Source organism: Ambystoma mexicanum, chromosome 5q (genome assembly GCF_040938575.1).
Source record: "Ambystoma mexicanum isolate Mex_15411 chromosome 5q, UKY_AmexF1_1, whole genome shotgun sequence".
NCBI classification, from domain to species: Eukaryota; Metazoa; Chordata; class Amphibia; order Caudata; family Ambystomatidae; genus Ambystoma; species Ambystoma mexicanum.
The window spans coordinates 1010473782-1010500522 of NC_090933.1; the positions used below are offsets into that span (position 1 = coordinate 1010473782).

At 40.4% G+C, this 26741-nt stretch overlaps 1 protein-coding gene across 5 annotated transcripts in view; it reads right to left on the minus strand.

The window, feature by feature from the left end:
* Window positions 1-866: 866 nt before the first annotated feature.
* The window catches only part of CSMD3 (CUB and Sushi multiple domains 3), a 3270409-nt gene continuing 3244534 nt past the window's right edge, over window positions 867-26741 (minus strand). For all 5 annotated transcript variants that reach the window (XM_069621531.1, XM_069621530.1, XM_069621528.1 and 2 more), the window contains one exon: window positions 867-4767. In XM_069621531.1, coding sequence (XP_069477632.1) covers window positions 4608-4767 — 160 coding nt within the window. In that variant the 3' untranslated portion in view covers window positions 867-4607. The remainder of the gene's footprint in view (window positions 4768-26741) is intronic.

Consider the following 26741-nt stretch of genomic DNA (forward strand, 5'->3'; position numbering starts at 1 on the left):
AAATAATGATTGTGCAATGTTGTTCCTTTAAAAAAAAATCATTTGACTTTGATAATTAAAAGGCAAACCTTTGCTGATGATTTCACTGATAGCTTTAACTTACTGAAATTCAGGTATATATATCTAAGAATTTGCTTTGTGGCTGAGGATTTGTCAACCTGTTCCAGTGCTATGCATGCAGTAGTTTGATGAATTTCTATTCATCATTTTCTTTAAAACAAAGCTGATGACAGTTTTTTCAAATCTTTCTATGTTTGGTTACATAGAATTTGATGATGGTATAATAATGAGAACTCCTTGTCTTTCTGTGAGGCTGGGTGGTATGAATGCATTACTATGGTGACTTGTCAATGCATCATGTAATGTTTTTAGCAATGGTATTCTGATAGAAATTGGAATCTGCAAACCCATGGATATAATCCCAAATTGTTTCAAAACCATCAAATTGATTAAATCCTTCATGGCCTCCATCTTCAGTACTTTAACGAGTACTCCTTCACTCCAGTGTCTGCCCCATTGTGTTTTGGCCCTAGTTCACATGCACATGTTTAAAGTTGCTGAGGAATGTGCTCATGCTTGTTGAAAAATGGCAACACTTTTGTATGGAGTGATTCTTTCCACTTGAATAATTTATGCAGTGTGTGAATAATTGTGATTCACCAGTTCTTTGGGGTTAGTGTTTCCAGAGAGTGTTTCAAATGTGATCATATTCCTGCTTCAATAGGGATGCAATCACAACAGGGACAGTTATGGGTGTATGCTCTGCATGGTCTGATCAGCCAGATGGGAAAGTTCAAGTAACAAAGATGATTTTTACAACTTGTTAGCGTTAACCAGAATTACACATGTATTGAATGATCATGGTGTTCCACTTCTACATTTACAGCTTTTTGGTAGATGTGTAAAAGTTAAAAAACACATTTCAGAACAGAGCCATTTAAGGTTTCTCATCTTGAATGATATTCCAATACTCATGTGAGGGGAAAGCACATGCCCAAAGCTTACAAATGCAGGGAGACAAGTATGTGCAGATGCTGTTAAAGAATCAAAGTATGTTTGCGTTTCAGGGGTCTTTTGTGAATTAAATGGCCAGTGTGCCAACTGATTGATTTCACACTATGATTTATAGAGCCTACAATGAAAAATGGCCATACCTTAGCCTAGAACCTTTGCATTTGTGCTGGCCCAGATTATGTCACCTGGATATAGCATGACATCACTGCTGTGAGCCAACTTCATGGTAAGTTATTTATTTAATTAATGTAGGATTCCTGAAATGCTTATGGGGCTCCTCTTTGTCTCTCCATTTTCAAATATATAAATGTGTATGTTCTTTGGTATCTCTTAGTGGGGTCTGATGATTTCCTATGGCACATCTCTCTTCTGTCTTATTTTAAATGTGATGTTTACTGTGCAAACCTTCATGATCCACCATGGTGTATCCCTCTTTTTATAGACCATTGCCCTTGCTCTTCTGTTGACATGTTTCCAAATTTCTTCTGCTTTGATGTTAGCTGATATGTTTACACTATGTTTCTTTTTGACCCCTTTTGAATACCATCTGATCTGCTACAATAGCCCAGATTGTGTATGTCCTAAAATATGTTCTTTGAACTTGAAATTAATTAACCACCTTGACTATCTTCCTAGATTTGGTCATTCAAGCATGTGTCTACCTCTCTATGTTTTTTCAATACATCCCCTTCATTAATCATTAGTGAATACATTCCACTTCTGTGTTTCATTCACTGTATAGCATTAATACAAAAGGTACAATTCAATAAATGTTCATTTCAATCACAAACTCACTCATTATGGTGCCATTTGAGAAGAATGAATTGTCATAAATCTCCTCTCTTTTTAAACATGATTTTTAATGTCAAATCTGAAGTTTAACAGGCACCAGCATTAGATTCAGTGTATCATATTGTTTTTGAGAGGATCCAGTTTTGAATCTGTAGAGATTTTTAAAGGGAATCAAATTGTTTTAGTGGGAACAGCCTTTTCCATCAATCCTCTCCATAGCATTCTAATATTTTGAGTGCTGCTCACATCCCCACCATGGGAATCTCAGGAGGATACGTAGAGACACAGTACTAGACTTATTGCCCACCAAATACAAATATGCATAACAGATTCCTAGTGATGAACTAAGACCACTTTTGTAGGATGTGGGCTAAATAACTTCATATGGTTTTCAGCCTATTTGATGAATAGTAATATACTTATATACATTGTTGGAGTTTATTTATTTATCATAATACGTTTTGAGTTCTCATTATACATGATGGCATGAACAAGAGGAAACAATGTAATGTTTTTTGTTCCTTTTTCTTGGAGAATATAATATTGACAGTGCTAGATATGTAAAATTGTAAAACATGAAACGTAAGCTTAGTTGGCATGGGGTTTCTATTTCGGGATGATAAAACTATTTGTATGCTTTTTAAAATTCCCATTTACTCTACATTTTATTAAATGTCCAGAAAATTGTAAACTCATTATGAAATTCCTCCAATAGGTTCAGAAGTTAATATTATGGACTGTCATGAAATTCTACAGAAATGGCATTGGAATGGATTTTCTGACACATTCTATAGACAAATACATGGAAACTACTATGGAACATTTGATGTACGTTTCCATTCATTCTTTGGGCATTCCCCATTTTGCAGGAACCTTTTTTTGAACGGGAATCCAATTTCTTTCAAAGTTAATTTCCCACAGAAATGTCTAAGGAATGTTCTGTAGTAATCGATGAAATATGCTTTCTGTAGAAGTCCTATGGTAATGTATCTATTTTCTTCCAAACTATCCAGGGAAAATAGTGTGGATGTTTTGTAAATTCTGCCTTTTGGAATCTGTTACTTTAATCCAATCTAAACATATATAGAGTCCTGTACCCAAAATGCCTGTCAGGGAGGTGTGACATCTATGCATTTTTGGGATTTTGTGTCTGACTGTGAAAAAACAGATGAAGAACTGTAATGTAAAAACGTGCTACATTACAGTAGTGTTGCCATTTTCCTTTTCCTGATAAGTATTATTTAACAAGCCGAGGACCATGAAGCGATTGAGTGCAAGTAGTACAGGCCTCTCATGTATTTTATGTACATAATACCCACATGTCTAGATCACTGTTAGAGTATAACATCATCATCTTATATAATTCAGCAAAAGTGCATAATGTAGTGTTCTAAATACGTTTTTGTCCCTTGTCATTCATGATGCATTAGCATATGCCTAGTTTACATAATGGTACATATCCACCCAGATTATGAGCCATCGAAGACACCAGACTCTGGTTTGCAATAAGAACCTATTTGATAAAGCAATGAGGTTACATTATAATACTTGCTTGTTTTAGAGGCATAACTGTTGTAACATTTTGGGGGATAATAGACATAATACATATGTGTTACAGTCCTCTTGTTTTAGGCAGTGTTTATTAAAGTTATAGCTATGACACAGCTTCATTGGTTTCCAATACATCAAGCTCAGAAGTATGAAGGACAGTGTCTGCTGTTCTGGAATTTGAAGCTGAGACATTCAGGAGGAATACGGACCACAGCACCCAGTGCTTAACTCACTCACATGTTTGACCAGGCTGTTATCAAAACGTGTAGTGGAACATTTTCTACAGGACCCAGAAGGATGATCATATATCATGCTTTGCCTTACTGATTATTTCTTACAGTGATTCTCTTTTGCATTCCACCACTCCCTCTAGAAGTTCAGTGATGGGACCCGATTTCTGATCCTGACGTCATGTTGAGAACCGCTGGCTCCAGGTGTCTGAACAGCAATATAGGTACACAGGACACATACTTGCACCAGAATTTGGAAGTGGAGTCGTTGCATGTGTTTTAATGATTTGTAGGATTGAAATGGCAACATGAGGATAATATCAGATTTCAAAACGCCATCAGTCCTGAGGTGCATTCCACTTACTTCCTGTGGTGTCACATACTAGAAAGGTGTTGAAGAAAGTATGAACATGAAGAAACAAATATAAGATTCCCTTTAGGGGGAAACGCATGAATAAATCCTAAAGTTTATATTCCAAAATAGTTAAGAAGCAATGACCCAATCTTAAAGGTATGCACGCATGAGAAAACTAGTGACACATTTCAAATGTGACATAGGACGTATACATTTGTTTAGAAATGATATATTCATTCTTTCAGCTTGTTAAAATATCAGATATCTTTTGCCTCCTGTAAGTATAGCATTTAATCTATATCCTATACCTTTCCTTGATTCCAGATCCGCTAATATAGTTTATAAAGCACAAAAATAGCAATCGTGGATGCTCCTCCAATATATGCAAATAAGTGTTTTTTTTTTATAGAGTCTTCTTTTTCAAAAAAAGAAATTAAAATGTGTGTAAGCACTCGTGGAGTGCAGCAAATTGTTAGTGAAGCTCTCCATGGCAACCATGAAGAAGGATTCTCTCCCGTTCCATTAAAAACACTTTCTTCTCATTCTTCACGAAAAGATGACCACGCGAGTCCTGCAACGTGTGCTTAAATTGTAGCAGTGAACCAAAACGCACTGTCTTCTGTTTCAATTGCCAGGCTTCTAAGTGTGATGACTGCTCCGTGACATCATACCATTGTGCAGACAGTGTTTAGATTGGGGTCGAACCGGACTGCTTTCCCTTCTACAGTCTTTGCAGTGGTATCATACATAGGATTTTCAAAGGCAGCTTGTCCATTGTTATTTTCATGCACAGAACATCCCGTGTACTGTGTTTTAGGTGCAGTCCTGTTGGGAAAATAGAACATAAATGAATATATATATATATATATATATATGTATTGGATCTACAATAAAACGGCACATCAAATGCACGTCACATGTAACGACAACTCAGTACATTAATTCATTTCATTTTTTTTTTTTTTGTTCATTTCGGATTTTTAAAAACAAGCCATAAACCGGCAACATCAAAAAAACTGTAGCACAAGTCACATCCTAGGTCAAGAAAAACCCATCAGAATATAAAACCATGGAGTACTTGTCATAAAATAAAAGTAATTAGTTCACATCGCAAGCAAATAAAGAGACGCTCCTCTTTTCCAAGCGTTGGGTAGCATGCGCATATAATAACATAAAAGCAGGTTTCGAACAATTAATACAGAACACGTTATTAGAGTTAGAGTTTCTGCAGGGCCACAGAGACAGCGGGTTCATCTGTGTACTTCATGCCAGACCAGTTTCTGGTCACTGCCCTAGCCTGCATATAGTATGGCCGGAGTCAGTAATGACCGATCATAGAGATTAGCTACCACGTAAAAGATGCATGGCTGAGTACATTAAGAGCCTGATTTAGAACGTGCTTTTCAATGGGATTCCATCATTGTAAAACACGTTTGTAAATCAGGCCCTTAGAGTTGTTTAATTAGATAAACAGTGTCCTTTTGATTGATTTCAGCACTAATGAATAATGGGACAAAATTGATGTGATCATCACTAAGCTTTATTGACTTCTTTGGCTATGTTAGCATGATGTAATATGTGATGGACCACATATGTAGGTAAAATGCCAGAGTCCTTTCACAAAATATGAATACATTTTGTTTTCATAGTGCAGATTTCTGAACTGCCTGCCACACACAGGGAGCAATTCGTAACTGTCAAGAATTATTCTTGTAATTGAAATAATATTTTAGTTATGCCAAAATGTCATAATTTAGCGCAGGCCAGACTATTCACAAAAGCCTATGCAACATATATGGTGGTTACATTGTACGTTAGTCATGTGATTGGTAGCAGTTCACAACAATGTTCTGTACTTCACCTGAAGGTGTCAAATTATATTTGCATACTCAGTGGAGGCTGGTGCATTTCGGGAACTGTGGGAACATCCTATTAAATGCTGCTAAATCTGTCTCTTTCGTGCACAGCACTTCGTCTTCGGAGAAATGTGCATGAGAATGAATTGGCCTGCACCGTTGGGGGCAAAGGTGCTACAGGCCCCCATTTTGGGCCTGGTCCAGATTCAGGCAAGCTGGGTCCTTATTTCTGCAGGCACTAAAGTGAGCAAAGGGGCATAACCGATATGATGCCAAGAAGAAATCTATTAAGACAATAGTCGCATGTCAACCTTTGGGTCGTGCATAGGTGGGAGTCATGGAGGGAAATGTCAGTAATTTACCATCCCTGCTTCCTGTTGATGCCTGCACCATGGAAGAAGATGATGCAGAGCCGCAGAACCAGTTACATGACATCAACAAAGGTGAGTCTAAACCAAACAAGTTTGCATGTATGTGCCAGTGTTGCAAGATTGTGCTTCTCTGAGTGAACGTGTGTTTGCTTGTTTATTTCTGTGCACTAGTATGTCTTTATGTTTCTGTATGTGTCTGTTTGTGTGTGCATATGGGGTCATGGCAGGCAGGAATGTGGGCACCCACACACTGTGATTTTGGCATATTCTGGGTACTTTCACCATGGTATTGGGTAAGAGGGCAATACAGCAAATATGTATCATTGGCTACATACAAATGTGTAAAGAATCAATTCTGATGAACATTGGACACCAGATGTAAATGTGTTAGATTCTGGCATATGATGGGCACAACCAACATGATCATAGTTTTCAGTGGCAAAACTGGCATAGTATAGCTTGGTCACAACCACGATTAAAGTGTGCTCTTACAGTAGAATTCATATCTATATTGACAACACCCAGCATCAAAGTGTATTAATCCTGTGAAATGAGTGTGCAATTGGCACAGCTAGCATTTACATTTGTTAGAAATGGCTATGATGGCATGTATTAAGTGCTAGAGGCATTATAAAGATGTGTTTTACCATGGCAGGGCTGGCATAGTTTGTGGAGACCAGCATAAAGAAGTGAGTTTTACAGTGTTAATGCTGGCATATATTTGGTGCATAGGCCTCTTCAAAATGGATTGCAACATGCTCCTTTCTACTGTTGGTGACCTGACATCTGCTGGATTTCTTTGTTTCATTTATTACCTTGCATAACTGATGATAAAGTGTAGGGCTTCCTTTAAACGTATTTGGAAAACAGACAACTTCAATATTTTTTTAGAAACAATTAATCAGGGGATTAATTACCCAAATGCTCCTTGATTAGTTGCTGCTCCTTCTGTAGGCTTAGCAGCCTGTGAAAATTGTATAGCAATTTTCATGCCCCACTAGTGAGAAAGTTCAGCAGAAGCCACTGTGAATGAAATGTGGACAGTATGCATGATTTGGCTTCCAAGCTAAATACATGAATAAATAAATAAAATAAAAGTCTTACACTTTACTTGATTTTTTTTCAATAGGAAATACATTATTTTTCCATATACCTTTCTACACACAAGCCCGATAATATACTTATGGGGCCTGATTTGCCAAATGGTTTTACAATGATGCAATCTCATTGGAAAACGCTTTGTAAATCAGGCCCATGGTGTTGTTCAAAACTCCTCTTGCCCTGCACACGTCCAGGTAATCCCTCAGGTGTAAATTGAACAGATACATGTTGTTGTCAAGTACTGATGATAAAGTATGGGCATAAACCAACAATTGCACTGCACTCCTTTATCCGTTCTCTGATGCTGCCCGTATATTTCAGACTGGCAAATTGTGCCTGATTGATGTATGATAATGCTAAAGCAGAGCTTTATATTCAGGTAAAAAATGAAATATCATAGCATTATAGACCAAGATAGTTGTCATTATCTTTGGATATTGACTGCGCCAAGTTATGGCCTGAGGTGAAGTTGAGGGCCATATAAGTGTTCAGGCGGTTTTATTGAAAGTGATAATCACCCCTACTGAGGTCTATAAGGTTATTACCACATAGTGGCAACAGAGCTGTAGACAGGGTAGGGTTTGAGTGGCAAAACCCACTCAAAATCTGTAAGTGCCCACTCAGTGGCGCTGTGTGAGACTTTACAGATGTTAATGTTTCTGACGTGGGCCCAACCAGCTTAGCTTCCGGCTGGATATGCCTCTCAGTGGCAATAGTAATGCAGATTTCATAGGTCGGCTTGTGAAATAAACCGTTAGTTGATTAGTGTGTAAAGTAAATTCACAAAAAGTTCTTGTAAAATGAAAACGGTTTTATTTAGTAATATTTCAATATCACAAATAAAATGAACATGGTTTTATTTAGTAATATTTCAGGATCACAAAATAAAGGTCTGTCTGGGAGGATCTTATTTGTTGCTGCAACATGTTTAACACACACAAGAGAAAGAGAACACATTGGAGAATGCTTTCAATGTATTATAGAGAAACCATTTATGGATCCTGGTTCTACATTGTTTTATGTGAAGTGAATGTCTGGTTTACCTTTGACATCCATAAATCTAACTATTATTTAAAGTCTTTTGAATTGTTTATAGTCAGGAAATACTGATTTATTGATACTTAGTTTCTCTGTAAATTGATGTATTTTAGTTAGGTGCAGCATGTTATTCAGTTAGCCATTGTACATAATGTTATATTGTGAGACTTAATTGAGCAATTACATTACATCTGTGGGGGTGGGTTGGATTGGTCAGTAATGGCCCAGGGTGCTAGGTTTTAGCTCCAAGAAAAATGAGAGCTGTAATATCTGGCCCTGGTGCTTGTACCAGTCTATCCATCCTGCCTCAGGGGTGTTATTGATATTAACACCTAAAGGCAGAGCCCTGAGATGCTAATAGCTTTTTTATATTTTAAAAAGGGACCTGTGGCATGTGTGTGGGTCAAAGTGCAGCCGGACATAGAAATGAAATATGGTTCCATACTGACCTCGTCTTGCATATCTATGATGGAGACCCCAGTCTGGCCCTATGCCCCCTCCACCAAGGCACTGCAGCATTTCCATTGCTGCACCAAGAACAATACGCTCCAACAAGAAGTGAATGTTCAGCATAGTGACTTTTCCAAGCAGGTAAGCCTTGTAGGATAAATGCATTTATAATGGCTCATTGTGACTATTTGCCTAAATTTGAATTGCCAAACTCTGAAATCAATAGTGTGGACAGCACAACCAGCCATTCCAAAATGGCCACCAGATGTTTTTCCTCATCGGCACCCAAAGTGCCTTCCTTCTTGTGCCCGCCTCTGGCATTTTCTGTTTGGCCGCAACCTAATGTTGTTCCCCCGGGCCTGAGGGCTGGGTGGCGACACTGCAGCCTGCAAAGGCCCACCCCTAAGGCCAGCATTGGAGACCCCGGTCTGGCCCTGTGCCTCCACCACCAAGGCACAGCAGCATTTCCATGGCTGCACCACGAACAACACACTCCAACAAGAAGCAAGTGTGCACCATTGCACCTATTCCAAGGAGGTAAGCTTTGCTGGGCTACATAGATCTGTAATGGCTAATTGTCACTATTTTCCTAAATTTGAATTCCCAAACTCTGAAATCAACAGTGCTGATAGCACGACCAGCCATTCCAAAATGGCCACCACAGTTTCTCCTCATCAGCACCCGAAGTGCCTTCCTTGTGCTGGCACCTTCTGATTGGCCGCTACCTAATGTTGTTCCCCCAGGTCATGGGAGTCGGATGGTGATGCCGGCCCCCTAAAAAAAGGCCCACAGCTAAGGCCAGCATTGGAGACCCCTATCTGGCCCCCTCGAGGACCTTTGCCGGGCCCTGCTAATTATGCTTGTACCATGAACACTTCCCAAGGCATTGCATAGTACCTGCCCGAAACTTACAATGGATACCCTGGACAGCAAAAACTATACCCGTAGCCACCAACTGCAAGGTACAATTATTATTTATCACTCTAACAGCATCACCATTGGTAGTGCTATTATCCACCCATCCATCACCACACTAACAACCTCACCCTCTCCAGGTGTCTTCAACACAGTCTTTACACCCCCCCCAAACCCTTCCTTCACCAACTACATTCCCTATACCACCATGAATGCACCCAACACCTAACCATACCCATACCCCCTTTACCAGACACCTAACTATATGGCCCATCCACCTATGGGTCATGTCCACAGGCTCACACAGTAGGCCATCCTGGTCTCTGCTGCCAGCTAACTCCCAATCCCTTGTATGACCCACCACCTGCATCCAAACCCTTGTGTGGCCTGCCACCTGCACCCAAGTCCTTGTATGCCATGCCACCTGCTCTCAAGCCTTTGTGTGTGTACCCAACCACCTGCACCCATGCCCTTCTTTACACTATCTTCTTAGTTCATTCTTACAACTAGTATCCTGATACCACTAGCCGTTCCACGTTTGGGACTCCAAAGACTACACGATTTACATCTTCTAAAGTCCCCTGTTAAACAACACTCCTACCCTATTCTAGCTAAACTCTGACTACATAGGTTTTCCAGCCAAACCACACAACCTCCAGTACCCCAACTCCTTCCCCTGGACATGAACCCACCTGACAACATAGCTCACCCTTGTCCCACTACACAGAACAAACCCCTCAACTGTGCCCTCTTCAACGCTAAATCTTTATGCACACACGCTATTGAAATCCATGACCTTATTATTGACAATTACATTGACCTACTAGCCTTACGGAATCTTGACTTGATAATGCTTTAGGCCCCATGTTCAGTAACGCCATTCCACCCAACTACTCCATCAACAGAACCGACCACACGAATGCTATCGGTGGTAGTGTCCCATTCATCTACAGCTCTGATCTCCAGATCAATACTCTTCACCTGTTGCCTACAGAGGGATACGAAACATTCATATTCAAACTCAAGACCAATTCCCAGAAATCATGTTCCATTCTCCTACTTTACCGACAACCCAATTCCCACAAAACAGATACTGAAATCCCCTTACTCATAACTCCCTTCCTTGATGCATTATATTAGGAGACTTCAACCTAGTCTTCAATGACCCCACTGACCAGAAAGCTACACCATGGTCAGATCATTATCTAATCCAATTCAAAGTACACCATGCCAAACTCTTGCCAGCACATGTCCACCACCAATGCAAATCACCATGAGAAACACCTGTGTGCTCACACATGAAACACTCAAGACTATTTTACGATCTGTCATAGAAGTACAACCTGCTAACTGCATGAGCCCTACTGATCTCACCAACATCTACCATGATAGCTTATTTGTTACATTAGACCAACATGCCCCCATTATAAACAAATTCTTGAAACATTTGGTTCTCCAATGAACTAGTCCTGCTCCACAGACAGAAAAGAGCCACTGAGCATCTGGATAAGACACAATCCACCCCAATAATGCCACCCTCCTCGTCAACACCGCTAAGACATACAAACACAACCAAAACTGCCTCCTACGACAATATAATCTACATGGCATGCTCTAACTCTAATAAGCCAAGAAGAAAGAAGAATAGCGGCTGAAGAAGAAGCATTTTAGGTTATTTTTGGATTTGTTATGGTGTCTGTTTTGTCTTTTATTATTTTGTATTATAAAGTAGGGGATTCTGTAACCCCAGTAGTGTGAATTAGTACATAACAAGGTAAAAATGAGCTCTATCAAGAATAGGGGAGACATGTCTCCTTTTTAAATTAAAATAGTAGTTTGGAGACGACGTTTGCATTTAGCATAGCACTAAATGAGGTGTACACCTATGCAAAAGTAAGGGTAAAACAAAATATGTGTGTGCTTTTTGGTCTTAGGTTGTAGGCACACCCAGGTATAAGCATAGATAAACACAGGTGACAGGGGGCAAAAAGCAGCCATTGCATTAAATCAAAGAAGATGACATCTAGTAACAAGTATTTTAGGAGGTAGGAGTAATATTTTCGGGAAATAAGAGTATTGAAGTAGTAATGTAGGAATTACTGATGATAAAATGCACTTATTCTTCCAAAAACTCAACAGTTTTTATATTTCAGATGGACTGGGAGCACCTGCACTCCGAGTGACCTCATTAACCAAGGAAAGCTCTAATTGTCATGAAAAAAGGTTTTACGGGACCCAGACAGGTGCCCATTTGTGACTAAAACAAATAAACAACAATACTCTTTATAGATTCCCCCATCCTTGTGTCCCCCAGAATATCAAATTTCCCCTCGACTGACTATTTTATTTATTTTTTAAAACAATGTATCCTGAATCATGGCCTCTGAACTAAAGGGTCCTTGAACTTGCTGCAAAACAGCCAAAATAAATAAAATACAAAAAATGAATGGACTTATGAAATGTCTGTGAACTTGTAATAAGGAAAATAACGAATCGGGGGGAAGATGCGCAGATCAGGAGAATTATCTTTTTAGGTAGTTAAGCTGCCCCTATTTAAGGCAAAGTAGAATGGAAATAGGTAACACTGGACACAGGTTTTTAGGGCAACACATGACATAACAGTATGTTTACATTATGTACAACAATAAACACAGAATATAGGTTTCTGATGTAAAATATAGGTTAGCAAAAGCACAATATTTCATAGTAGAGCCAAAATCAACAGGTCTGCTGTTGCATATTTGTATTTCCTTACACAATTAAGAATCAGCTGTATACAGAAACACACAAATGCAAATATTGACAGGAGTTTGATTGAAAATAAATATATAATGTTGCCCTATTTTGTGGAAATATAAAAGCAAGAGGAAAAGAAAACAACTGCCAAAGCTGCATTTGTGAATACATCCAGCAACATGGCCTGGACAGACAAATGGCAACCCATCCCCTACCCCCAAACCACAGCAACACTACAAGAATAAGGGGGGTGGCCTGCTTTTCCATGAACAAAAAGTTAACTGTAAAACCTTATAACTTTGCCTGGAGTTTGTTCTCAGGATTCAGGCCTTGTGAGCAAAACAAATGCTCCCCAACTACTTCCATTTGTCTCTGTGCCTAGGTTAAGGACTCTAAAAATAAAATTAATCTGCTGGGGAATGGTCTGTAGTGGTCTACTCTCAAATATTCTGATCTTTTAATCAGCCAGGCCTTCCCAAAAACAAACACTTCGCACATATATGAACCTGACGTTTGGCACACGGACAGGCAGATACTGACATCACTCATGGGGGTGTGAAATGGGTCATAAATGGCCTTTGCCAGCAGCCTAACTTCAAAGAACTTGCACCACGATGCCCAGCATTCTCAGTACTCATAAATGTCCCACCTCTAAGATGCAAAGGAAATAACATTCTATGATACCAGATTTTCTGTTGCCGGGAAGAGGAAATGGAGATGCCAGTTAATATTGTGTAAATAAGAAACCAAGGCCTAGGTGAATTATATGGAACTGCCCTATAGACTTATTTTTCTAAAACACATGTTTAGTGTAGAAAGCTCTATCAGCTGAATATAAAACAATATGTTCTGCACATTTTATTAATTATCTAAAGTAGGTGAATGGTGATATTTTTGTGCAAAAATAGAACATGCTAGTGATTCGTATATCCAAGCATCTGTGACGGCAAGCTGGTTTCTCTGAAATAGTAATATTATTTTTTATCATAGCATCAGAGTGCGAACAACAAAAATCTGTAGCATACATCCCATGTCGTGCCAAGATGATAATTGAATTATTTGATTTTTCTGAGTGTGAGCAACCTGATGAACCAATTAGTAACATGATCACATGTGAGGAATTTGATGTTTTACTAAGATACAATTATTTAATTTCGAAATATCCAAAATTACATCACATCAAGTGTGAGAGAATCGGGGTTTGGAAGTCACTCCCATTAGATTGCCCTCTTCATTAACATGCCCAATGAATTTGAAGGGGATGGTTTAGCATGATTTCACTTTTTGAACACTGTCCAATCACATACACTGACTAAATAGATTAGAGACATGATACACACGTTTAAAGGGAGTGTTGTTTTATCTATAGTAGTACACACCCTTAGATTCTGGAGACACTGGATTGCTCACTCACTGGCATGCTGATGGATGGGGAAGAAGGAAAGAAAGGAGAATTGAAAACAACCGATAGAAGGGAATAGATTTCTTTCCAGTGGACCCAATTTTCAATTACCAGCATCACACTAAAAGAGATGTGTACTTGGAATATAAAGGTGCAGGCCTTCTTCAGTGGAAGAGACAGCACACATGTCTGAAACAGAAGGAAGGGAAGCAGACATTGGAGGGACGCTGATCCATATAGCTGACTGTTGTGCCTAGAGGAGGACCAGTTCTTAAGAGAGTGCCTATCTGCCTGTGATACAGTAAAAAAAAAATGTTATGTAAGTATAACATTAAGGGGAAATAATCATGAGGGGATCTATAATTTAAAGGGGAATAGATGATATCAACGTTCTTTTTATTAGTGAAAGTGCTGATGGGATGGAGTATGTAAATTGACTAGACATATTGAGAAATTGATAAATATTTTAGATGTGTATGTGCTTTTGGAAGTATAGATTTGATCAAATAGGGTATATTGTGTGTATACTTGGAGATCCTGTGTTTTCTTCACTGTGTAATAATCAAACACGAAAGACATATTCTGGGATTCAGAAAGACATCTCACGTTGTGCATACCTAGAAAAATAATATGAAATTATGTCCTTTCCTGGTTACATCATTAGGTAGAACCATTCAAAACAAAGGGGAAAGGGGAATTAGCTGTTACACATATACCTGGCTTTGAGAAAGGTACACGTATTCATGGTAATGCAATAGAAGCAGCATTGAAAGGAATCCATATTGTTAAATTGGTGGTTTAATGATCATAAAAAGAACTTCATTAAGGAAATAAAAATTTTGGGCACGTGGTTTAGGTGGGTGGAACATTCCACCGAACCAGTTGTCACCTGAATAAAACATCCTACAGCGATGAAGTGCAGTGGCCGAGTGATGATTACTTTTTTAACCATTCATTTTGTCACTGGATTTCCAATTTCTATGACTCTTATAAGAGGAATTTAAAGATAATCCCTATTTTAATAATGTTTTTAATGAAATGCATAATAACATTTACAGTAGCCACCATGGCATTTTTCCCTAGGCATGCACATCAGCAATGTACTTGTTCCTACCATGCCCCCACATCACCACTTTCATTGTATGTCTGAAAGACACTGGCCATGACCTGTGACCATGGACATTGAAACTATTGCCTGGGCCCAAAAAGCCACACAGTGTCCAGGCCAATTATTATGATTACCCCCATTGTGGGTGTGTGCTCACCAAAATAATTGGTTCATCACCCCTGTGGCTAGGCTCTGTGGCACTTTACCACATTTCTGGTCTCTGGGTTAATCACCAATGTCCACATTGCCCAGGTCATTGCATCTGTCGTGCCTGCAGGCCCTTCCAACTTACCCAAAGTGGGCATTGGTCCCAGTGGCCACTTTTACCCACATTGTGGTCTCTATCATAAGTCTGGCGGTATCCCGACGGTAATACCGCTCGGAAATTGCCAGTGCAATAACTTTACCGCTGGATCACGAATAGCGGTGTTCCGTAATCCATTGGACCCAATGGCGTTGGTGTTGGGAGGTTGCCACAGAGTCCCGAGTTCTGACCTGTGCTCCAAAGGTTAGGGTAGTGTCCATTGTGGTTCAAAGGTTCCAGCACTAAATACCTGTTGCTCATGTTTAACCAACAGTTGCAAACCACTTAAAAAGTCCAAACAGGTTGTCCTTTTCTTCACTAATCGCAACTCTTTTCAAAATCTTTTTAAGGGCTAAATAGGCAACCATTTCTTAACTATATTTGTTACCCTTGCTTCGAACCTGAGACAATAAATGAAAGAAACGTTCTGCACTATTTATGTATATCTTTTTGTTCAGAATCTCTGTGGTATCACAAATGTCAATCAGAGCCCCGTAATCCATTGGACCCATTGGGTTTAGGGATGAGGGTTTGGGGGTTTTGTGTTGGGGGTGCTATTACCACCGCCGGTAATTGCACCGGCAATAATAGCACTGAAAATGAGCAGTAAGGGGACATTTTTAACTCCATAAAAAAGCTGGAGGTAAAACTCCCACTTATCACCCAACTCATGATTGGGCCAACCCTTAAATGCTGTGAAAATAGCATTACCAATGCATGTCAGTGGGACATTGGGCATGGTCTACGAATATGGCTAATCGACAAATGGCCACCTTTGCTTGTTTGCGGGTCATTGCCGATGGCAATGTTTCTGAGGAAATTGACTTTGTCTATGCCACATGCCCCTACCCCTTTACATAGGGATGCAGGGTTGCCCAGGGGCCTGTAATATGCCTCTTTTAATCAATATTTCATTGAAGGCAAGTTCAAGGACACAAATATGGGTTCTCGTTGACCCCTTCATCGCCTTGATAGGTTTCGATGACAAAAGTTGCTGTTTAAATGTGTTTGAAGTGTGGACAAGTTTGAGAACCCAGCATCAGGCTCCTGAAACCCAAAAGAGTAACACCATTTTTGTGCCATTTTGACAGCATATTGCACAACTCTTTGATACCCTCTCACCATTTCCAGGGTGGGTGGGTTACCCAACAGGCTTCAATATGCTCCTTTTAAAAGGTACATCACCATGGTGAGGCTTTGGAAAACTGTCCATGCCCTCAACCAATCAGTTTGCCTGTTTTTCAGACAAAAGGCATTCAGGTTGTGCCTTACTAGTTCTGAAAACCTGTGGTCTTGAGTCTCCCGGAACTATATTCATTGATCAAAACCCAAAGCAGACAATATGGGCCTCATTACACGGACGGCGGTAAGGGTTAACGGTCACCGTTAATGGCAACGGTGACCGTTAACCCTTACCGCCGTACTACGAGGTCCCTTAGAGGGTTGGTGCTTTAACGCCTGCTTTTTGCAGGCGTTAAAAACCAACCCGCTAAGGGACCTCGGAGCTAATTACGGCACCGCAAAATTGCAGTGCCGTAATTAGCGCCTTCCCCATTCCCATAGAGCCCTATGGGGCAGAAATGGGAATGGGGAAGGGCAATGGCGGAAGGGGGATTTACCGCCCCACCGACCTTGGAATGGGGCGGTAAATCCCCTTACCGCCAAGGCGGTGCCGGTAATTTACCGGCATGGTCCAGGGTGCTAATAGCACCCTGGATCACCGCCTTCCGTGTAATGAGGCCCTATGAGTTGTACAGATCCAATAAAGATATTCTGGGAAAGCATTTAACCTGATGACCTCTCACACTTAATATAGACAGAGCGGTTTGCATCATAATTCCAAACACTGCAAATAAGAGGCAAACAACTGCACAAAACACTGCACATGTTTGAGTAACACATGTGGAAAAATATGTAATTAAATCTGAGATTACAAGAAAAACAATCGTATTTATTCTCATAGTTAACTTGTTTGTCTTATGTTCTGTTGTTTGGTCAAGGGCATACTCTGTGTGTTTACGCTTCACATGCACTTAATAGTATTCTTATTTGCCTGCAATGTGGCCTTGTTAGCCAAGATGTATATGTGAGAAATGCCCCATGTGTATCTGATTCCCATGTACCAGTCCATTCTCTCTGCTCACACCCTTCCTGTTACTCTTAGGTTATGTTTTTGCTAAGCTTTGAACATTTGCACTTGCTTAGCTTCCCTCTAAGTGCTCTTTGTTGAACATTGTGACTGCTAAGCCACTTCTTGCATTCTAATAGGATACCTGTTTCGATTAACCTTCAGATTGGCCAACTTCAGCACAGTGTAGCCTTTCTTTGACCTTTCATGAAGTGCCTACTGAAGATATACTGCCTCTACTTATCACATTGACATCCATTCATCCTCCAGTCAAGGTGTTGCCTGTGCTACTCACCCAACCAAGGGCTTCTACACATGTACATTGCATTATACATTTGGTCAATCATTTGTTATAGCAGGGATTCTTCTGGATGGCTTTCAACAGGCCTATTATTACTCCACGCTGGACAATTTACAGAAACTGCTTTGTTGCCATTTCAAATGACCGTCTATATCATGCCGACCAAGGCCATCAGTCTTTGATAGCCATGCTGGATGTGTCTGGGGTATTCAATACTATGGACCATTCCATCCTTCTATCAAAATATTCCAACGCAGTGGGCATTCACAGTGTGATTCTTCAGTGGGTCCAGAGATTCCTTACAGGCACAAAGCAAGCCAATAAACGTGAATTGTTTGTCCTGCCCCCTGTCCAGATTACATGTGATGTGCCTCAGGGTTCTTCCTTATCACCACTTTAGTTTAATATTAACATGTTGCCCTTAATTTCCATCAGTCGTAAATTAGACATCTATTTTCATTCATATGCTGATGGTATTCAACTCTATATAAAGTGCTCTAGTCCCAATTCATGTTTCAGTCAGCTTGAGTCATGTCTTCCTCAAATAAAATCATGGCTGACCAATATTTGCCTCCAACTTAATCCATTTTTAAAAAAGTTCATTTTCCTGGTAATCATTTAGGACCCTTTACATTTACTGTTTGGTCTCCCTCTTGTTACCCAATAAGGTTAACATTCTCAGCTTTATTTGGGCCTCAGAGGTAACATTAGCCAAGCAATGGTCCTTCCATACTGGACTATGTGAACCTGGTGCATCACCTTCAGACTGCACACAATTCTGTGGTCCATTTAATTTTCAAACTCCAAAGAAATTCTTTAATGCCCACTTCCTGACACTGGCCGTCATCAGAACCTTGGCGGTATCCAGGCAGTAAATCTGCTGGAATACCACCAACGTAAATAGCATTACCACAACTTGGTCCGGCGTTATTAGCTTTTTTAAGAGTCATTAGGACTCCATGGGGTATGCTGGGCACTATTACCATTGTGCAAATTAGAGCCGCAAACGGGTGGAAACTCACCCGATTTAACTCCAGCTCAAAGCTAGAGGCAAAGCTGGGTGACTTTCCACCCAACTCATATTTGGGCAGTAAAGCGCCAGTAATAGCGGTACTGCCATAATTCTGCCGCTCTGCCCAATGTATGATGTGGCCCACAGTCTGCAGTGGTACCCCATGGATCTCCACATCATCTTTACGATCCTGTGTCTGGTATATAAATGCCTCTATGGGCTTGACACGCTCTACCTAACTGAGAAAATCCAGGAATACCAACAAGCCTGCTCTATCACTCCTCTATCACACATTAAGGCAGATTATTAGCCATTTTATCACCAGGCCTGACAGACACTTCTTTATTCTCTCCATTCCTTAGACTCATTGGATATCTTCTCTGCCTGATACTCATAGAGTTATATGCGGTATAAATATTTCCAAATTCAAATTGCATATTGGTGTGTTTATTTTTGATTTATTTACATACAGGGAAGAACAATGCTCTTTTTATCACAAAAAAGTATACGATAGATAAGATTTGAAGGGAAGGAGTGAACTTCTTATATGGGTTCAGCTTGAGGGACATTCTGACCACGTTGTGGAGCGGAGTAAATGGAACAGTCAATGGGGACAATACATAAGTGGACATAAATAGATTAAGGACACATTTTAAGTGCAGGTAGGAGGTTTGGCCAATTGTGCTTGGGATGTGACCATGATGAATGAAGTGTTAGAGTGGAGGCAGAGAAAGTGACAGAGACAGGTTAAATACGAGGGAAACATTTAGCTAGAAGGAAGATGAGATGAATGTTAAACTTGCACTGTACATTTTTATAAAATCTTTATTGGATATTACTTTATTTTATATTGTTTTACTATTGCTGTTTGGGTTACTACTTTTATCACATTCACACCCCTCTTAGGAGTGTAGCCTGCCCCCGACACACATTACCACAAAAGGCGAAGGAGGTTAATCTCTTGACTCTGTCTGTTTCACCTTTATGAAAGGGATCACTGTTGGATGTTAGTAGTGTGAGGACTGAGTAAGCGGCTTAACCACTACTGATCCTTATAACCCTCAGGCCAGTAATCCATTTGTCACTTCCCATTGAAGTATGGGATTTGAGACTCGAGCAGCATTGATAACCTTCATGTTTGAGAAGGAGTGGATTGCTCAAGCTTTCTTCTGAAGGAGATGGGACAATTTTATGGTGGGAGCGATGTGTGATGCATAAGGTTTTGAAATGAATCATTTCCTTCATGGGCAGCCAGTGGAATATCCATAAAGCATGTGAGATATGTTTGAATCTCCTCATTCTCAGAAGTAGACTGCCCATTGCATTTTGGAAGCATTAGCTTTCTCAGCAGGTAGTGCGGTAGTCGGAGATAGTGCTGTCATCATTGTCTAATCTGGGTAGAATTTGTGAAATCATGGTCATAGTTCTTCAGGTGAATGTTAAGTAAGGTGAAATGCACCACAGAGTGCGGAGTTCTGACCTGTGCTCCAAATGTTAGGGTGATGTCCATTGTGCTTCATAGGTTCCAGTACTTAATACCTGTTGCTCTTGTTTAACCAACACTTGCAAACCACTTAAAAAATCCAAGCAGGTTATCATTTTCTTGACTAATTGCAACTCTTTTCGAAATCTTTTTTACGGGCTATATAGGCAACCATTTCTTATCTATATGTGTTACCACAATTTAATGTCTAGAACCACGCTTGTTTCAAAGCTGAAACAATTAATTAAAGAAACGTCTGCACTATTTATGAATATCTTTTTATTCAGAAGCTCTGTGGTATCACAAATGTCAATCAGAGCCCAAGAAGTGACATACACACTTACACTGTACATCCTGTAGGCACTGCAAACTCCACATAAGCAAATACTATTACAGAATTCGTCACTACTCATAATGAAGATGATTTAGCATTGCATTGTTATTGCATGGCATTAATTCTGCTTTGTCAACTTGTTAAAACTGAAGACTTATTGCACTCTAATGAGGTTTTGTGTTCAAAAAGACATCATGAATATTCTTAGCACAACTTGTTTTCCCCCAAGATTCAATCAATACATAAAGAGTAACCATACGTAGTCATAAATTGTGCATTCTTTTTATGCAGCGTTGTAACCATTATGTAGTCAATTAGCATTCGCTTTAATGCGATGCAGAAGTGGGATGGATCGCCTTAAAACCTCTATTTGTGAAAAGTGGTCATATGAATGAACCTACACAAGGCTTACATCTCACTCATTATGCTTTTTTATGGATAATGTGGTTTGTTTGAAATTTCTTAGAACTAAATATGATTATGGGATCACGAGAACATGTCTTACACTTTATGAACACTCAGGTTCCAAGGTAGAGCAGCAGCGTGAAAAAGGTCAAAAAATGCAAAGAAGGAAACCAGCATGCTAGAATAATTGTGGATGAATGAATACCTTGATTATGATAACATCAAGTGGACATCTATACAGCCTATCAATCATGTTATCCAACCAGCAAATTTCGAATGTCACAGTTGCTAAATTTGGACTTCTATCTGATGCAAATGCTAAATGACCTGAAATCCTCAGAGCAGCAGGACAAGACATCTATCCCTCAACTCTACATTACATTTTCCACACCTTTCTTAGATAGAATAAATACAATGTTGGGAGGAAACTGAGTGCTGAACATTGACCTCTGACAGCTGTAAACCCTTCCACTGACCTCTCTCCGTCCACCCTCAAGTTTAATATCCTCGGCTGACCCTCTCCCACGCTCATTCCCTCTCTAATCCCTGTGCCCTAAAACACGAATTCCTGCATGTGTCTCTCCTTGACTCATCAATAAAATGCTAGTCAAAAACAGAATTATAAATGTGTGTATACGAACAATTTAGCCATAGTTCACTGAGGGGGTCCAAGGGACATCTAATAGGCACTGAAAGAAAAGCTCCACATTACTACAGTTACTCAGAAGCAAGATATAGAATGCACGCAGCAGTTGGTAGCTATACATCTACAATTGTATGTTGTGTATGCCCACATGTCCCTTTTCCACTGCCTGCATTGTCCCTGTGTACCTGCATTGTAATTGTTGGAGAAGGAAAGTATCAGGGTTCACAGACAGTTTCAAAGGAACCTTCCTCACCTCTTTCTCGCTCTCTCTTTTCACTAATAACATACAAATACTTGGCCTTCAGCTTCCCTGACCTGGTATATGATAATAACTTTACTCCCGTGCTGTGATGCTGTATCAATATTATAATTTCCATTATCATCTAATGTGATGGTAGAGAACGAGAATGGAGCATTGAGAACATTGTTTGCATGCTAAAGTAACAGAAAAACAGGATGGTTTTGACTTATGATCTTGAGAATAAGGGAGGGGCAGATTATCAGCTTCTCTGCACATTTAAACCATTTATCTTGAGTCAGCAAAGTCTTTACTGGAAACTCACATCTCAACTTCTGCACCTTTTTATCGAATCCAAACTTGGATTTTAGTGAAATTCTCCATAGAGTTTGGTCCTCTCTGTGTTCAAATTACATTCCTATATATAACTTTAGATATTCTAGTCAAGCTTTAGTCAGCCAAGGTAACCCTCTTAAAAAAGGCAACTTTAATCTTGCAGTCCCAGCAAATGATAAGCCCACCACTGCTCTATCATATGTATTGAGTGAGCTCCGGGATCATCTAGACTAAAGGGACATATATAGGTCATTGGATGCATTGCATATGCTCTGTGTGCAATTCTTTCAATGGTTTTCAATATAGCTTAGAGTTATGGTGTACATTTATCCAATTGAGAGAGAGAGAAAACAAACGAAAACAAAAAAAAAGTTCTCTCATGAATCATTGACACTGTAGTTGCACATGGCTGCATTATCCTCATAACACAAAAGCAAACATGAAATCTCATCTTTTTTTCTTTAACTGTTTAATGTTGTACTGAGATATTCAGGAAGGTGCCTTACTTTACTTGGTGTTCTTAGAGAAATGTCCAGACTTGTGGTGCAGTTGTCCATACTATACAGGGACAGCAACACAGGACCCTTGATCAAATGAAGTGGGGACGGTTTGTGGTTGGGAATAAAGCTGTCTGATTGGGAATACAAAGGATAACTAAGGGGACATTCCCCGTATGCATGGGGGGCTCTTATTCCGTTCCTCTTTTTCCCATGGCCTGTTGAGGTTTTCTTAACAGCACTGGTGAATCCCTTTAACATTTCTTGAAATTCACCTGCTTAAGAGTCCTACAGCCATACAAAGGTGGACTGGGCAAAGCTGACTTCAAAATGAAGCAATGTTAGATTTAACTCTTTGGACCTATGCGATTATTTGGGGGTAATCATAGTTTTTGGGGAGATACCCCCTCTTTTTATGGCAAAAAGAGCTTTGGACTCCTTTTATTCATGAAAGAGTGGCCCTTACATACCGAAAGCAGTCTGCGTAAACAAGACATATGTGCTAATAATTTGGAATTGAAGCCTGTTTATAGACATGCCCAACATTGACTTGGTCCATCAGTTGTGATTGTCAATTCATCGTTGTATTATTACAATTCCTTTCGGGGCTGCTCCCAGCGCAATATTCCAAGCTAACACAGGGTACAACATGTATTAGGAAGAAACTTCACCAGCTGCAGGTGTCATAAAATATTTTCTTCTGCATACAGAGTCTCTTCCCCCAGCGATTTCCACTTTGTTACAAGGAAGGTTTGTTTCGTGACACCAGCAATAGTACACTTTGTTGTCCACTACATAAGTGCACTTCAAAGGAACGGACAAAATATCTTAAACTTAGTGTGACTGTCTACTCTCCTGGTCGCAGAATGTGTCCAGAGAGCAGCACGCCATTGCTTTTGATTGACAACATGATTTTCTAGAGGGGCCAAATGGCTTTTGGTCCGGGGTTCAGACTCTTGAATACACTGACTGCATCCATTATTTCAAATACTACTCATGACAAGTGAATCGTGTTTCCTTCTTCTAAGTTCCCTTCAATGCTTTTGGCACAAGTTTTGAAGAAAAACCACACACAAAAAACACTGCTTATGTGTGATGATTTTTTTTAAAGGCCCATACAAATGCGTGCTGTTAGGGAGAATTCTCTGTTTTGGCTGAATTTCCTAACCTAGTGAGTCCCCCAGCAGCTTTGCTGGATTTCTGGAGTTTGTTCTTTTATCCCGCCAAGAGTGAGACTCTTTTCCTCCCACTCTTGGACATGATTTGTGGTATTTCTTTGAATGTTAATGTGTTCTATGGGCTACGGGGTATTTTACTCCATAGGGTCTCATGTGTTTTGATATGTGTGTTACACAGCACCCTTCGTGCCGTAACACTGGGGTGTCCTAGGTGACCACCACCATAGACCCCATACCTTGGGACCGACTACTGTCGCCAAGGGCATGTAAAGCGACCATTGGCTTTACTAGACCTAAATTTACTAACAGAACTAGTACAAACCATCCTATTGTGGACGTACTGGTAGGGGTAATTCGATTACCCCTGGGTCTGTTGTTCGAGGGGGCACTGTCCCGCCCCCCCTCTTCGAGTTTTGGCTGGTGGCAGTGGATACTACTTTGTATATTCGACCGCAAATATATTCCTATGGGATTCTTCCCATTGTTCGAGGCTAATACTTTTTTACGTTAGTCTCTAACATACCGCCGGTTTATTTATCTTAAATAAATCCACTGGTTGGTATTTTCTGCCAGAACTCGGTTTTTAAAATGGAGTATGTATTCAACTCTGTAAACTCTAAACCAAAAGGTTGAGCCCTTTGTTCCACTTTTGGCGGGCTTCTACACAGAAGCCCTCCAGAGTGGTGCCATTCTATCTGTGTACCACAGGGGGTGTGGTAGGGGGTTTAGGCACCCTGGACTGAGTTGCCTTGCCAACTCAGGTCGCACTCTTGTGTGATTGACCCAAGTGGTGAGCCGCCCCGCTCACCACTTAGCCTGTTTGCTTGACATCTAGGCTGAGTGAATGGGGGTTTTCTGCATAAAAGCAGGGCTTTTGGGACTGGAACTTCAGAAGTTGCCACAGGACCTAAGAATCCGACGAGGGTAAAGCTGAGCCGAGCTGCAACGACGACACCTCCAGTGGAGCCCTGCTGAACTGACTCACCACTTGCCAACGACAGAGGAGATCTCCCTGCTGGAGAGTCTTCTTCCCTTGACTGGTGGGAACAACCGTTCCCTTGCTTTTTCTTCGCTTCCAGGAAGTCTAGTGGTCGAATTGCCTGTGCTGAGTATCCCGGCAACCTGATAGCCACTAACCACTGTACTGCGACGAAAAGGTGGTGCCTTGTGATGGAGCACTCCACGGCTGGTCTCTTCCCTGGTTGTGCAACGATCTTCAACTTTTCCTCGACGACGAGATCCTCTCATCTTCTGGCAAAGCCCCGACTTGCATCCACCACCAGGAACAACTGCCCCGGCCGGAGCTGTCTCTTCACTTTCAAGGTACTGTGTCCACCTTGCTTCCCTTGTGACGGTTAGCGTGAGGTGTCTTAAATCCTTACCTTTCCACTGGGTCGCCTCCAGACCTTCTTAACTTTTTGTTCTAAAACTGGTCCAATCTTCTGTGACATTTTCCTACAACGACTTGAAGTGCATTTCCACTGTGATACTTTTGGGACATAACGCCTTGCCTCTCTCCGAGTGGGCCTGGCCTCTGAACTTTGTGATTTACAGTAGACCCTGCCTTGCTTGCCTTGCATTTGCTTTGTAAAAGTGTTGGTACTGAGTTGGTTTCATACCCTGCCTTTTTCTCTCCCTTTCTGACGAATATTAGAGTGCCATCTAGGTTAAAGCATTCACCTGTGTCTGCAAATAAGTGGTGCCGTTGAACCTAGACTTGTTGAAATATTGTTAGAGGATTAATATATACTTATTGTAATTGTGATTGAAGTTGTTTGCCATATTAGTGCCAGTGTGTGTTTCATTGATGTGTTTTAAATAAATAATTATATATCTTTACACCCAAGCTCTGATCAGTGTCTGCTTGTTCTACTGTGTAAATTGCCCTATTTTGTATACTCTAAATACTGCCTAACTCATCTTGAGAGAAGTCTGGCTGCTCCGCCACAGCTACCAGGTAAATCTGGGTGGTGCAGACTGCTACCAATTGTGTTTACCGCTAACTCCTGTAGTCTTAAACTTTTTGCAGTGGTCCCAGAGGGAACTGCACAGGTTTCTGCCTAACACGTGCACTTACGCTAACGTGTGTGTTCCGCAATATTGGAGTCAAGCCTTCCAATCTGGGGATCACATACATATTTTTGTTGCATTCCTATATAGCAATTCAGGGATTCATTAGATGTCATAACACTGAACACAATTCTGAATATGATAAAGAAGATGAGTAGTATTGCTATTCGGCTTCAACTCTGTTATGTTTATGTAGATCAATTGTGTCTTGCACACAAGGGTGGATGAAATTCTATGCACAGTAAGCCCGGCACCATCTCTGTCGTTGCACAGAAATGTACTGCCTATGTCTTAACACTGTATTCTCTGGTGACTTATATTATGTCTGCACGACTGCAATTTCCCATTATCATGTGCACAATATATATTAGTGGACTTTTTTTAAATAACATATTTACATTCAAGTGGGTTCTTCACACATCTCTACTCCAAATGATGAATCAACAAATCTACTACTGTGAGTGGTGCTGATACAACCACTACAACAAATTAAAAATTGATACAGATAACTGAAACAAAAAATAACAACATGTTTCTGCTATCCAGATGAATGCTTAGAACAATGTGAAATTAAGGACCCAGGCAGTTGGGGGGGGGGTGGGTGTGTGTGTGTGTGTGTGTGTGTGTGTGTGTGTCAAAGAGGAGGGAGCACGCACCCTCAGTATAAACCAAGAGTACCTCTTGAAGGGACTGGGGGCCTGCGGACCCTACCACGGGGGTTGCACTTAAAGGTTACGCCTTTTCAGGGGAAATGCTTGCCTCCCCTCTAAAACAAAAAAGCTGCATGCAAACATGCAGTAATACCCCCGCACATTATTTTTGCACTCAGGAGTGCATTTTTTGTTATAATGGGGCACAAACCCTATTATTAATGAAAACCCTTTTCTTTG